The 14510-nt window shown below is 47.4% G+C and overlaps 1 protein-coding gene and 1 long non-coding RNA gene across 5 annotated transcripts in view; one reads left to right on the top strand and one right to left on the bottom strand.

The window, feature by feature from the left end:
- The window catches only part of LOC140599607 (uncharacterized), a 102437-nt gene extending 93072 nt beyond the window's left edge, over positions 1-9365 (bottom strand). Inside the window, exon 1 of the long non-coding RNA XR_012002451.1 lies at positions 9193-9365. This is a non-coding gene — a long non-coding RNA (uncharacterized lncRNA). The remainder of the gene's footprint in view (positions 1-9192) is intronic.
- A 930-nt stretch (positions 9366-10295) lies between these two features.
- Positions 10296-14510, top strand: part of TLE1 (TLE family member 1, transcriptional corepressor) — an 86617-nt gene continuing 82402 nt past the window's right edge. For all 4 annotated transcript variants that reach the window (XM_072762898.1, XM_072762892.1, XM_072762886.1 and 1 more), the window contains exons 1-4: positions 10296-10863; positions 11673-11773; positions 13236-13299; positions 13412-13456. In XM_072762898.1, coding sequence (XP_072618999.1) covers positions 10840-10863; positions 11673-11773; positions 13236-13299; positions 13412-13456 — 234 coding nt within the window. In that variant the 5' untranslated portion in view covers positions 10296-10839. The remainder of the gene's footprint in view (positions 10864-11672; positions 11774-13235; positions 13300-13411; positions 13457-14510) is intronic.

Here is a 14510-nt window from a genome sequence, read left to right as displayed (position 1 = left end):
ATGTGTGAAAGACAGAGAACTGGACTGAGATTTTAAAAATGTATTTCTTACTATGGTCCGTGGTCAAAGACACTTGAAACCCATTGGTTTTAAAAGGGCTTTGGAGGATAGAAATAAATCCAATCACATTCAATAGGCCAAATATTTCCAGACGTGTTATCAGGGCCCTGGCTACGTGTCTGCTGTTACCAGGACATCTCAAACCACTATTAATCACAGAACTCTCTATGGCCTCCATAATTTTGTGTTTTTATTTTTAAAAATGTTATTTGTGAAGTTGTAAATTAGAACAAGTTGCCCTGTTGGCCTAATGGAGTTAAGACTCATGGTCTCCCTCATTCCTCTGCTACTGAGCTGTCTTTATTTGCTGAATTGCAATGTGGGGTATGGATTGGGTGCTGCCAGAAAGCACACAACTCAAAGTGGCTGTGTTTCTCTGCTGGTGGGCACAATTCCAGAGCCCGAGGCAGCTGTTAACTCTGTTTGCAGAAATATAAATTCTTAAAGTATCAACCTTAGCTCCAAAGTGCCAAGAGAAATCCCTACAAAGCTTGTGGGCAAAATACATAGAAACATTTTTTTTGTCAGTAGGTCAATGAGCAATGGAATCTAGTGAGAGGAGAAGGAGAAATGATACCTAAGTACTCAGCAGTGGGTAGAGCCTCCTACGGAGCTCTGCCAAGTGCCAGGGTTCAAAACCAGTCCTCCCACCTGCAACTCTGGGAAAGTACTGGGCTTCAGGTTTCTTTATCAACAAAACATGGATGATAATATACTTGCCTAATAGAAATGATGTGGGGGTCAAATGAAGTTATACAAACAAGTAAAAGCACTTAGAAGAATGCCTGACATGTAGTAAGTGCTCAATAAACAATCATATGCACAAATTTAGGAAATAAATAGAATGAGAATCCACCCACTGTGAAATCACCAAAGAAAAGAATCCTATTGACTTAAAGAGATTGGTAACATACACATAAGATAAAATGTATCATCTTAACCATTTTTAAAATCAAATTAAAAAACATTTTTAAATAGGCTTCATGCCCAGCATGGAGCCTAGCGTGGGGCTCAAATTCACAACCTGGAGATCAAGACCTGGGTGGAGATCAGGATTTAGAGGCTTAGCCGACTGAGCCACCCAGGTGCCCCTTAACCATTTTTAAGCACAGTTCAGTGGCAGTAAGTACATTTACATGGTTGTGGTGCCATCACCACCATTCATCCAGAGGACTCTTGGAAGACTGAAACTCTACAATAATGCCCCATTCCGTCTCCCCAGCCCTTGGCCATCTGACTTCTTGTCCACAAATTTGCTTATCTTGGTGCCTCATATAAGTAGAATCATACAATATCTGTCTTCTTGTCAGGCTTATTCCACTGAACATAATGTCCTACAGGTCTGTCCACATTGCAGCGTGTGTCAGAATTTGCTTCCTTTTTAAGGCTCGTTGACTTTTTAACCTACCAATTGCTTTTTTTCGAGTTTTCAGAAACTAAAGATGTAAATAGGACACCTCCTCTCTCCAACAAAGGCAAATAACGTCTGGAAACACTCCCTGGAGTTACCTGGAGATACCTGTCTCCATAGAAATGCTAATTGGAAAACCAGTTTTCCTTAGAAAAGTATTATTCCTTGAGGCAGGCTGTTTACATTAATCAACATTCCTCTAATACTTGTCAGTGTTTTGTAACACTTTTTCAAGTGCCAATTGTAGCTTGCCAGTTCTTCTGAAGTGTGGCGCCTGTGAATGGGGGAAAACCGGAATGGTAACTCTGTTCCCTGGGGGCATTTTCTGCCATGGTGAAGCAGTAATTTTGATCATTTTCATTTTACACAAACGTGGCTTAGGTGCACGTTGGCTAGAGATAGTGGATGGACTGAATAGTCGGGGTGCGAAAAATCCCCGTTTCCCTGTACCTTCCTATATTCACCTCCTTGTAAAGTATTCAAGTTTTTCATTGAAAGTTGTGGATTTAATCTGTTTTACACAGCAACCAGAATCTGCTTACCACTGTCACAGAAATTTTCCCTTTCCATAAACATAATGGGGACAGGAAAAACAAAAACATGCTAAACAGCTACAATTAAAAAGAAAAAGAAAAGATAGATGGGACATTCCAGCCGACAACTCTTTGATTATGCTTTGTCACTTTTCATGATTTTTGGGGGGAACTATTTATTTATCGGCACATCATAAATATGTGCCTCTGTGATTCTAGATGAGCATAACATCAATGTCCGAGATTTAGTTCCATTTTCGTTTCTTTCAAATTAATATTTAAAGCTTAGTACACACAGCAATCCTCTGTTTCAGCATTATATTTCAAAATATTTAGGAAATTCCAAAATCAAACCAACAATTTGTAAATTTCACTGCAAAGCTCAAGCGATGAAAAGGCCAGTAGAACAACTATTTTTATAATGGGAATTAAGAAATTAAAATAAAATTTATTTGCTATCTTATTTTTAATATATAGTTTTCATTTTTGTTTTATAGTGAAGTTTCTGGTGATTTGAGCTTGACGGCACAAAAAACGATGCATCAGAGGATTGCTAATGTAATTTTCTTAAAGATATTCATTTTATATTAATTGATAACTAAGGGTCATTTGAGACTGCAGAGAAAACAAACAAAAATAAATAATAAAAAAACTAAAAGATCCAGAGCCAAGTGGGTAATCTTTTGGTTACTAAGTACAGTTTTTCCGTGATCAGAGAAAAAACAAACAAAACGCCATTTTTTTCATACTTTTTAAAACTAGAAACATTGTGAATCAATCTTTTAAAGACAAAGGAAATTTTCATATTGACACATAAAGAAAAAGATGTAACATTGACCCTGAAATTATTTTCCCATTTTTTTATCATGAAATATTCCAAACATAGTTGAAATACTAAGAGGAGTAGTGACAGATTCTATCCTTAAATTCTGAGACTACATGTTTCAGGAAATTTGCTTTCTCTTTTTGCACACACACTTTTTATTTGCGGTTGCAGACATCATTTGAAGTTGTAGGCTTTACCAAGAATCTTCTCAGAACAACATCCTCCTACGTAACCACAAATTTCTCACGTCAAGAAAATTAACCATGATTCCGTATTACCTAATATCCAGTCCCACATTCATATTGCCCAAGAAAGTCTTTCAGAGTTGCTGGGGGTTTTTTGTTTTTGTTTTTTGTTGTTGTCTTTTTGTTTAATAACAAGGAACCAATTAAGATTCACATATTACATTTCTCTCATATGCCTTTGTTTGGAGGGACAGTCCTCCCTATTCTCTTCCCTACACCTGTAACACTGGCTTATTTTTATTTGTTTGTTTATTTTAAAGTAGGCTTTACACCCAACTTGGGGCTTGAACTCAGGACCCTGAGATTTAGAGTTCATGCCATAATGACAGAGCCAGCCAGGTAACCCTAATATTGACTTTAAAAAACATCTTTAAAAATTTAGTTATTTGAGGTGGGAGGAGCTGGGGAAGGAACAGAGGGAGAGGGAGAAGTAGGCTCTCTCCTGAGCAGGGAGCCTGATGGGGTGCTCAATCCTAGGACCCTGGGATCATGACCTGAGTCAAAGGCAGATGCTTAACTGACCGAGCCACCCAGGCACCCTAACATTGACTTTTTAAAGAGCCCAGGCCAAAACGAACTAGGGGTGGTGGAAGGGGGGAGGAGGGCGGGTGTTGGAGGGGAATGGGTGACGGGCACTGAGGTGGACACTTGACGGGATGAGCACTGGGTGTTTTTCTGTATGTTGGTAAATTGAACACCAATAAAAATTAATTAAAAAAAAAAATAAAATAAAGAGCCCAGGCCAGTCGTCTTGTGACATGTGCCAACATTCTGTATTTATGTCATTTGACTTGTTCATGTAGGCCTAGAATTTCCATTCTAGAGGCTGAAGACATCTGGAATACCTACCGCCTAGCCTTCTAGCTCTTTATCATTTCCCAGAGCTCCTCTGCCTTCAATCATGAGGAACACCATGAGATCACAGATGAGTTGAACTCCAGCCTCAACTCTTCAAAGCAATTGCCAGTTTCTTTTTTTTCCTTAAGATTTCATTTATTCATGAGACACACACACACACACACACACACACACAGAAAGAGAGGCAGAGACACAGGCAGAGGGAGAAGCAGGCTCCATGCAGGGAGCCCAACGTGGGACTCGATCCCGGGTCTCCAGGATCATGCCCTGGGCTGAAGGCAGCACTAAACCGCTGAGCCACCGGGCTGCCCCAATTGCCAGTTTCAAGAAAAAAAAGTATTGGAGATCCCTGGGTGGCTCAGCAGTTTGGTGCCTACCTTCGGCCTGGGGCATGATCCTGGAGTCCCGGGATCGAGGATCGAGTCCCCCATCGGGCTCCCTGCATGGGGCCTGCTTCTCCCTCTGCCTGTGTTTCTGTCTCTGCTTCTGCCTCTCTCTCTCTCTCTCTCTCTCTCTGTGTGTGTGTGTGTGTGTCTCGTGTGAATAAATGAATAAAATCTTTTTTTTAAAAAAAAAATTATTTAAAGGATACCCCAAAGCAAAAGCTTTTCTAAGGTTAAAAGAGAGGCATCCTGGTTTAATACTGATCTCCTTGCAAGTCCAGGGTCTGCAGCGTGGTAGGCCCTCACAGACAGCACTCAGGGGGTCAAGGTCAGCTCGTGGTTTATGTGAACAGGTAGGAAAGATCAGCATACATGCTTCCTTTAACGTCCTTTTGCCTTACCAAATGACTCTTTGGCTCCTGTTGAGCTAAATACTAAACTGAAAGAATAAAAAAAAGTGTATTACCTCGACTTTTATCAGACTTCAGAATGGAATAAAAAAAAAAAACTTGCTAATTTACACTGAGACGTATTGGTACGTTATGCTCTGAGCTCCAGGAAATATCTGCTCTTGCCCCAAAATACTGTCTTTGCTTTTCAAGGGCAGCTCCCCAAGGACTTGGAGAGCTCTGATAGAAACTATTTCAAGGAAAACTAATCCTGCATCTACGGGAACACGGAGGAGTGTACCATCCATGTGCATAAGATGTAAACAGGCCGAGAAGGGCATTTAATATGTGAGAGAAAATGCTCCAGTGGTATTTGGGGCTGTGTTTCTGCAGTGGCTTATAGACAGAGGCTATTTTGGCCTGGTACCTCTCTAGAAATACAGACTTAAATAAACAAAAGTTCAACCTCCACCGAGGTGGTGTCCTTCTGCAAGTGTTTTTAAAAACGTGATTGGCCAGCTAAGAAGTTTATCCGCCTGGTGCCTCAAATTCTCAAACAGTTTATTTGAATACCACGTGAATGTCTAATCTCCTACAAATTTTGGGGCTTTAACAAGGTAAACAGATGAGTGGCTGTGAAAGTAAACACTGCATTTCCTCCCAGGCTCCAAAATTCTACTCCCTCCATCCCTTTCACTGGCCCCAGCCTTCCCCTTCCCAAGCTTGGTCTCTTGTACCCTGCAGAAGTACTGAAATTGCAAAGGAGACATTTTTAATTATAAGTACTACAGTAATGAATTCAAGTACACTCGTTTATCATAAAGGGCTTTCCCATCTGTCTCTAAAGTATACTTAAAAAGGCTGTGTATTTGATAACATTAGCACTGAGCATCTTCCACATATTAATGTTCAGCATTTTAGATGTTCTTCGCTTCCCCCAACCCCTGAAGACAACACAGCGGTAGTTTGAGAAAAGGCACATTTATCTCTGTGTTTGGGAGTGCCTGTGTGGTCTTTTCCTAATTTATTTGCACTCTAATCCTCAGGGATAGCATCCCAATCCCCCATAGGCAAAGGGAGATTAGGGAATGGGGATGTCTGCTTCTCCCCATTCTGACAGAGAAAAGAAAACAACTTCCTCAAGTCCCTCAAGTTCATCTGGCCACTGTACAAATTGTTCTTGAGCATGGAGGGTTTCCAAAAGCCCTAATTAGCAACTCACAGCAAACATTTCTTTGCATTAGCTAATGATCCGGCTACACTTGTAAGCAAACAGAACCAACATATCTAATCAATGCTGAAAAACCAACCAAATGCCTATTAAACATCTGGATGTAATTTTCTAGTTAGAACAAAATGAAAACATATGCAGGTTCCTTTGATCTGCATCTTAACAAAGAAATTGTTGATAAAAAAGCACACTGGTCAGTCAATGTGTCATTTTCATAAACTACTCGTTTCTCTTCAAATGCTCCCAGTTTAATTTAGTTGGTTTCCTGCAATCTCTAATTTTACCATATTGTGTGAAACCGCAAGAGATTCTTTGGATGTGATTTTATTTGAGGTTTTACTGCTGCATGGATCGGCTACTGATTTTTTTTTTTTTTTCCTTTCTTTGCTTTCTCTCTCCATGCCCCACACCCATCCTGCCCTTTTCTTTGGTAAAGGGGTGGGGGAAAAGGTTATAAAGCAATGCTGGGAAAATTCTTCTGGACCCTATATTCTCAGGGTTTAAGAAAACTCAGTTAAAAAAAAAAAGTCAAATGAGAAAATGCATGAGCAATAACTCACAGCTAAACGGAAGAGAAAATAATGTGATCTTCAGAAACCGACATACTCATTTCAAATAAAAAAGTAATAGATTTAAAAGATGCATAATATCATTCATCAGCAGCCATAGCTTTTTCTATGACATGTTTAGAACCTGTACGATATACCATCTACTTTTTGTAATGACTTACGCCATTGGCTGACTTGAAAATTTGATAGTCAGCAGCAAACAAATGGAAATATACCCCTATATGCATCAAGGATAAAATAAACAATCTGGTAATCTTCTTGTTGCTTTGCAGAGGATAAAAAGGGGATTGTTTTTTTCAGAGATAATTTTCTATGGAAGCGGCGTACTTAATATCATTTCATGTAAAAACATCATCAACATATGAATATGTTAAAGGTAAAAAAGATTATGGTTAACAGACTTTAAATAGAAGACTAAAATGATAGATTTCATGGGTAGGATTATTTTCTTTTAAACAGGCTGTAGCCAATCTGCACATATATTATTTATTTAAAACATAAGATTAAAGCTACTTGATTGTTAAACACCATCATTTGTAATGCAGTTTGATGAGAGTTTTGTAGTATAATTATTACAGCATGACAATCACAAAGAAAATATGACCTTGAAAAGGGGCCCAGCCTTCTCCCTCTGTCAAGGAGGATGGGATACACTCGAAAACCAACCATCTTTATGTACACAATTAAAGGTCTTCCAATTTTGAAATCATCACTCTTTCTTTTCTCCAGATACTACATTATACGGAATTCAGAAGGTTCTTGTCTCGAAGTACACCGTTTTAATCTCTCTGTTTAAACCTAATTACCAGTGTGTGCTAGTAAATCAAAATAAAGCTTGGGTAAGCCAGGGAGAAGTGTCAGTTGCCCCAGTTGGCTCAGCATGCACAGGCATATTTGTGGCATCCAAGTTCTTTCTACACAGTCCTGAAGCTGATTACGGGATGAACTGACCATAGACTGGCATATGGGGCCCAACCACTAGATGAAGATTACAAGGACCGCAGGTTGCCAAAGGACAAAACTTAGCGGCCCATGAATCACATTATTTCAAAAAGTCCTATACGTGGAGCAAGTCTGCTCCAGTCATCACTCCGTTTAACTCAGGAAAGAGGGACAGTGCTTCCTTCCTTTTCATTCTCCATGTTAGCAAAACGAATAATATAACCCTCTCCCCAACCCCACTTAATGAGAACACTGCAAAACCGCATACCCAACTTGTTTAAGAATTTACTGTGGCCTTGTACAGGCTGGCTAAAATCGCTCCTTTAATTTTTCATTTATAATTGATATTTGGGATTGATGCAATTATAGACAAATCAATATCATGCATATTTAAAAACAACTCCAACGGTGAAATGTATTATCTAAAATGATTCTTTTAATATTTCAAGAAAAAGATCTCTGAGAAAGAAAATCTCCGAATCAAATGTGTTTCTGTTTAAATAAATGCTTTTCCATAAGTCCCTGGAAAGTAAAATAGTGAGAACGTGGGAGTTATCAGTACCCCAAACTGAAGTATATTCCAAGGTAGGATGAATGCTTGTCAAAGACGTGTCTTTCTTACCGAAGTATTCACCACCATTTGGCTACCACAGTATTATTCACTCACCGATCGTGTGAAAATAGCTCAACCTAACTGTTCTTTAAATAAAAGTATAAATGCGGCAATACTGAAGGTTTTCTGCTGTGTCGTGTATTTGGAGACATAGACAAAAACTGGAGATTGACACAGGGTGCCACATTTACTTAAAACCTCAAAATCCCTTCTAGGTCAAGTTCCACTCGTAAGAATTTTAGCCACGAGTGGCTAATGGACCCAACGCTTCCCATTTAGGTCCTTGCGCAGCTCCGCCCTGCCCTGGGTACCACCCAAAGGATGGGGGTAAGGGGCGGGCAGGACACGTTCCCAGGTCTCAATGCGGGTTTATCCCATTGTCTCCCTTTGTTTCTAGGAATGGGGAACAGACTCGTGGGCATGTTGCTGAGAGGCCCCTAAACTCTCGGCGGCCCCCAACTCCCAAGACGGCGAATTCGGTCCAAGGCAAGGACCAGAGATTTCGCGCTTCCGCGACTGGGACGCGCGTGCCTTGCCCTGGCAGCACCTCAGGGCATCCTTCCCGCCAAACGGAGGCAGGCCGACCTTTCCGCAAAGTCGTCCGAAATGCTTCAATAAGAGCCAACCGCTCCCACGTTGGGTGCAAAGGATGGGGGGGAAGGGGGGTGGCCTGAGGATTCAGATCCCCGTGTTAGACGGCGGTGACCCTGCGCCAGCCCACGCGCCGCCGCGCTTTCCACCAAGCGCACAGTCCACTACTGCGTCTCACGGAAAAACAATCCTCAGAGAGATTTTTGAATGTGACCTCACTTTCTAAAGAGGAGCATCGCACAAGGAAGGGGCGCGCACGGAAAGACTCATTTGGCTCGAGCTACCAACCTCCCCAACCCTCCCCCGCCCCCCATAAGAAACCAGGCGGGTTAGACTCCGAGTTACTTTCACTGAGATCTGAGGATTTCCATTAAAGGGAAAAGTGAACAAGTGGCAGGATTTCTGCAAACTCGAGCCCCCAGCTTCCGCGGCGGCACGCTCGGCCCCTCCCGCTCGCGCGCGCCCGCGCCCGCGCGCACCCGCGCCGGCCCCACGTTACTTTGATTGACAGCCCGGCCCCGCCGCTCTCCTTCCCACCGACCTTCCCATCCGCGGTGCCAATCTCGGCGCCTCGCCTCTTCCCATTGGCTGCTTTCGGCGTCCCGCGGCTCCTCCGGGAACAGTTCCTCACCGAGCCCGGGAGGACGCGGCGGGCTGGGGGGGGGAGCGGGGTGGGAGGGGAGACCGGGGAGACGGCGGAGACGCGAGCGAGTCGGGTGGGAGGGGAGGGGGGGGACGGCCCGCGCGGCGCGGCGCTGCCATAGGCTGCGGGGAGGCGTCGCGTCAGCGCCCCACGTTGGGCGCCCGCGCGCGATTGGCTGGCGCGCGCTGCCCCGCCCCCCGCGGCCCGCCGGACCCGCGTCCCCCGCCGGCTCTGCGCTCCCGCCCCCCGCCCGCGCGGGGCTGGGCGGGGCCGGCGCTGGTTAGCTCCGGAGTGTGAAACCGCGTGTTAATGTAACCGGCGCGAGAGGCGCGGGCGGCGGCGGCGGGAGCGGCGGCTGCAGGAGCAGCGGCAGCGGCAGCGGCAGCGGCGAGTACCCTGCGCCCCGCGTCCCCGAGGCGACCGACGGCGCCACCCCCACCGCTCACGGCCGGGCGGGACCAAACCCCCCGCCGCGACTGCTCCGGACCCGCCCGCGGAGTTTGCCCGCCGGGGAGGGCGGCCGGGCGCGGAACGCTCTCCTGCTCTTTCCTCCACCGTCTCGTGGATGTCGCCCCCCGGGTCGTGAGAGAACTTTGCGGCGGGCTGGAGCGCCCTTCGCGACGAGGCAGACGAAGGGAAGGAAAGAAAGAGGGCCCAGGCCGGGGCTTGGGGCAGGAGTCCGGAGCGCCCGGGCCGGCCGTGTGGGGCGAGCGCGCGCGGGCCGCGGCGCCCGGATGCGCCCCGGGCTCGAGGAGCAGCGGGCGGCTGCCGCGCTGCGCCCCGCGGAGTAGCCCGCCGGGCCGGGAGGGGTCGTGCGGCCGCGGAGACCGCCGAGTGTCGGTGGCGCGGGGCGTGCCGAGCCGCCTCCCGGCGCGCCCTCCGCACTTTCCCCGCCGCGGCGTCATCCCGCGCTCCTCCCCCGGGGCTGAGGCTGCGGGGCGCCAGGCGCGGAGCCTCCGCCGCGGCCCGGGCCGTGCGCCTCGCCGCCTCCCGGGAGCCCGCGGGCGCCCGGCGACGGCGCTGCCCTGACCCGCGGCGGCCGGTCCCGAACGTCGCCGGGTTTGTCTGTGTGGGGTTAGCCGGGGGCGCCGGGCCACCTGCGCCTCGTCCGCGGCCGCGGCCGCGGGGAAAACCCGGAGAGGAGGCGGAGCGGGAGAAGAGCGAAGGAAAGCGGCCCGCCTGGATCTGTTCGCCCGCGACGGGCGCCGCGCCCCGGGATCGCCGAGGGGAGCGCGGCCCGAGGCCCCGCGGCCCCGCCGAGGCAGCGGAGGCCCGCGGGTTGGATCGCAGCCCCCGCGCAGGTTCTTGGCGCAGCCCGGCCCGGGGCGCCCCGCGATGTGGCCCTGAGCGAGGGAACGCGCACCGGCGGGAGCAGGAGTGGCCGGGGCGCCCCGCCGAGCGCGCCTGCGTGCGTGGCCCGCGCGCTCCCAGCGCTCCCGGGGTTTGCCCGGCTTCTCGGCTTAATTTTCCTCGGCGGGATTAAAGTTGGAGATTGAGCGGAGAATTGAGTTGCCCGGAAACAGAGCTGCGGCCGCCGCCAGAGCGATGTTCCCGCAGAGCCGGCACCCGGTGAGGCGCGGCGGGGTCCTGGGTGGGGGGGGGCGGGGGTCGCGGGGTGGGGGTGGGGGTGGGGGGTTGGGGATAGACGCTCGCCCTGCGCGGCAGGGAGACGGGCCTCTGTTAAATTCGGGAGGACCCCCCACCCCCCCCCCGCCCCGCGCAGGCCTCTAGGGGTGCACGGCTGGGGAGGTCTCGGAGCCTCCCTCCTGCGGTGGGGAGGGAGCTGAAACTCCATTTTTCCCCTCTACTCTTGGCCCCCTCCGAGCTGATGTCTAGACGGGGCGGGCGGGGGCTCCCGGGGACGCTGGGGTTTCTTTCCCGAAGCGATTTCTCCCTCCACCCCACCCCCTTGCCGAGACGGGCAGGACGCCCCCCCCTTTGTCTCTCGTCTCGCCTATTTACATGTCAATGCGGCCCCCGTTCCGGCGCCCCGGAGGTGGCCCCGGCGTCTCTGGGAACGCGGAGCGTTAGGAGTTGTTTTTCTTCTCTGGTCCCCGGGGTCATTATCGCCCCCGTGGGGAGGGGGCGGTGGCAACGACGACAGTTTGGCCTGGTTTCCCCGGCCGCCGGGAGCCCCCGTCCCTACAGCCTGTGACCCGGGCGCGCGTACCGAGCACCGAGGAGGCTCCAGACCCGGCGAGGGTCCGCTTTCTCCTTCCATCAAGCGCAGAGCAAACTCGAGTTCAGGGCTCCGTTTTCCGCCACTTCTAACTTTATTTTTTGTTTACGTCCCGCCCACTTGTGCTTCCTCTGACTTCATTGTTTTGTCTGTCTCCCCGCATCCCTGTGCCTCGATTCCCCTCGGCGGCCGCCCCCAGACGCCGCACCAGGCTGCAGGCCAGCCCTTCAAGTTCACCATCCCGGAGTCCCTGGACCGCATTAAAGAGGAATTCCAGTTCCTGCAGGCGCAGTACCACAGGTGCGTGTCCGGCCGCGCCGGGCGGCGAGCGGTAGCCCCGGGGGCAGCCCCGGCACCTCCTCGCCCAGCCGGGGGCGGCGGCGGCTGTACTTAGTCCTCGCGTCCAGGCGGTGGCGTGTGGAGTCGCAGTTAAGACCTGTCATTCATGTTACCCTGTTTCCAGGTTATTCCTGGGCCGTCTCTCCTCTAATCTCCTCCTACTACCATTGTTTCCCTTTTGCCGGTTTGCTGCTGTTACAGGGAGCCTTTTTTTTTTTTTTTTTTTTTTTGAGTATTTAGGAGTTGCATGAGAACCGTCAATATTTGCACTTCGTTTATTTATTTTGCAACAGGCTGAGCTGAAACCTTCGTTCAATCGATGCTCCAACCCTGGAGTGCAGGTTTAGGGAGGCAGAGCCGGTGTTGAAATCGCTCTTTGCCATACCAGGGGATTGTGTTGTCTGAGACAAAGTCCATCATGGGAGACCAGGTGCTGTTAGCTGTGCCCGTCACTGGTGATGAGGGGGGTGGGGGTGGGGGTGGTGGTTAGGTGCAGGGGAAAGCTCCCCGGCCTTGGCCTCGTCATTTTGGAGTGGTTTGGGCAGGACAGGGGACTGCAGGCTCATTTATATAAATCCTGGCTTAGTCTCTTCACCTGAGACCTACTTCAAAAGGTTTATAAATGAAAAGTGATTGTAAAGCGCCCTGGCCATAGTGGATTTTCCAGAACTGTTAGTTTCTTTCCCATGTTCCAGTGAAGTCTTAGCTGATTAGAGCTAAGAAATAACTCTGTAATGACAGCCCTTATTTTGGTCATGCTTGAGAAAAAGTGCACAGATGCTTGGGTGTGAATTTTCTTATTTTGTCAGAGGCTTTTCTGATTGTTGACCTTTTGTCTGCTTGAAGATAATAATCTCTGGAACTTGAGGCATACCTGCTCACACTGTGTTTACCAACCCGGGAGTAGCTACTTAACATATTTTGGCAGGGATTTAAAAACAAGATTTCAAAAGGGACCAACAATTGTAGAAGTAACTCTACAAGTATAGTTTTTAAATTTGGAGACTGTTTGAGTTGGCATAGATGGGACAGCCTGTGTCTGATGCTGAAAACTGTGCAAAGGCCAGATTTTGGTGGAATCCAGAGGAGCAAAACTGGTCCAGGGAAGTAGGAGTGAACAGATGAACGGGAGGAGGATTTGGTCTTCTGAGTAGATCAGAGGTTTTGACAGATTTTTCATTCTTGGCATCTGACCAGGTATGCATCAAGAAGAAAAATAATAGTAGCTGAATGGAGACGCTGTACTGTTCACCTTATTCCTTTTCCCTATTAAATGCAAGGACAAAGCTTTTGCATGTTTACCTAGATAGTTTATGGCTTTTCCAAATTGGTCTGTGTTTTTACTTGAAGTGCAAATATGTGAGGCAGATGTTAAAACAAGTGACATAATGTTTACATTAAGTTGCCTGTTTTGTTTTTGTAGCCTTAAATTGGAATGTGAGAAACTGGCAAGTGAAAAGACAGAAATGCAGAGGCACTATGTGATGGTAGGTATCAGAGATTAGACTTCTCTCTTTTGCATGTAAGATTAGCAAATACGTGTTCCTAGCATTGCAAAACATGAATTAATGAAATGCTTGATTTTTTTTCTTTTTGCAGTATTATGAAATGTCATATGGATTAAACATAGAAATGCATAAACAGGTAAGCTCTATTGAAATCTCAAGTTGAAATGAGAAATCAGTCATTATGATTCTATAAAACTGGCTGTGTCCTCAGTGGTGGTGGTGGTGGGGGGGGGGATTTGTATGCCCTTAGTTTCTTTCCCTTCCTGTGAATTGATTGTAGTATTTTGCAGCAAGAGTTGTTTCTTGACAATTACAGAATCTGTAAGTGACTAGGTGAGAGGTGCCTTGGAAATGTGACCCAACCTGTCTATATAGGCTGATAGAAATTGAGTCTCTGAGTTGGCTTTTCCACCTGGATAGATTTATTCTCTGCTTGAAAGATCTGGGTATCCCATAGAGTTCTGAAATTCAGAGTAACTTACGTTTTTTTGCTGGTTGGAACAGCAGTGTGGTCCTGCGGGTGGAGGGGAAAAAAGGATATTCAGGAGTTTCTTAAGCAGGTTAAACATTGTATATGACTAACTGTGGGGTTCTCGTCTTGCTTCGGGGTTGCATAAAGTGACATTCAAGATTAGTGGCTTATTAGCAAACATCTTTTTGAAAACTTTCTCAATTGATGCAGATTTGGAGGTGAAAAAGCATTCTTTTATGGCCACAGCATATGTTGGGAGTCGCTTCAGTCCTAGTGGTTTTAAAAGCATGAAAAGATTAGTGACTGGAAAGCTCTAGCTATGACTATGAGTTTGCAAGTTCCCATAAAATTCACACTTATGGCTACTATAATGGTGTATAAAAAGAGTATTGAGCTGGAACAAGGCACTAAGGACCTCATAAGAGAAGAAAAGCTAAATGATTGCTCAGCCCAAAGGACCCTCGATTGAGTAGTCATTGTCTGCCAAAGAAAGCATTAATGGCAGGGTGTAAGTATTCTGGAGATATGCTGACATTCACTTTTTCATCAAGACGCTGGTACAATAAGTCTTTTAGAAATCGATTGCCTCTTAAAAAATTATCATCAGATGAAGTTGCACAGTTGGACACATTTCAAAGTGCAACAATACAATTCTTACTTGATGTATATGTGCTATTTCATCTCAAACCCTTGTTTCATTAAATTAAAGAGCATGGCT

Source organism: Vulpes vulpes, chromosome 1, assembly GCF_048418805.1.
Source record: "Vulpes vulpes isolate BD-2025 chromosome 1, VulVul3, whole genome shotgun sequence".
Lineage (NCBI taxonomy): Eukaryota > Metazoa > Chordata > Mammalia > Carnivora > Canidae > Vulpes > Vulpes vulpes.
The sequence above is the reverse complement of the archived record's forward strand: the minus strand, read 5'-3'. Positions and strand labels throughout refer to the sequence as shown.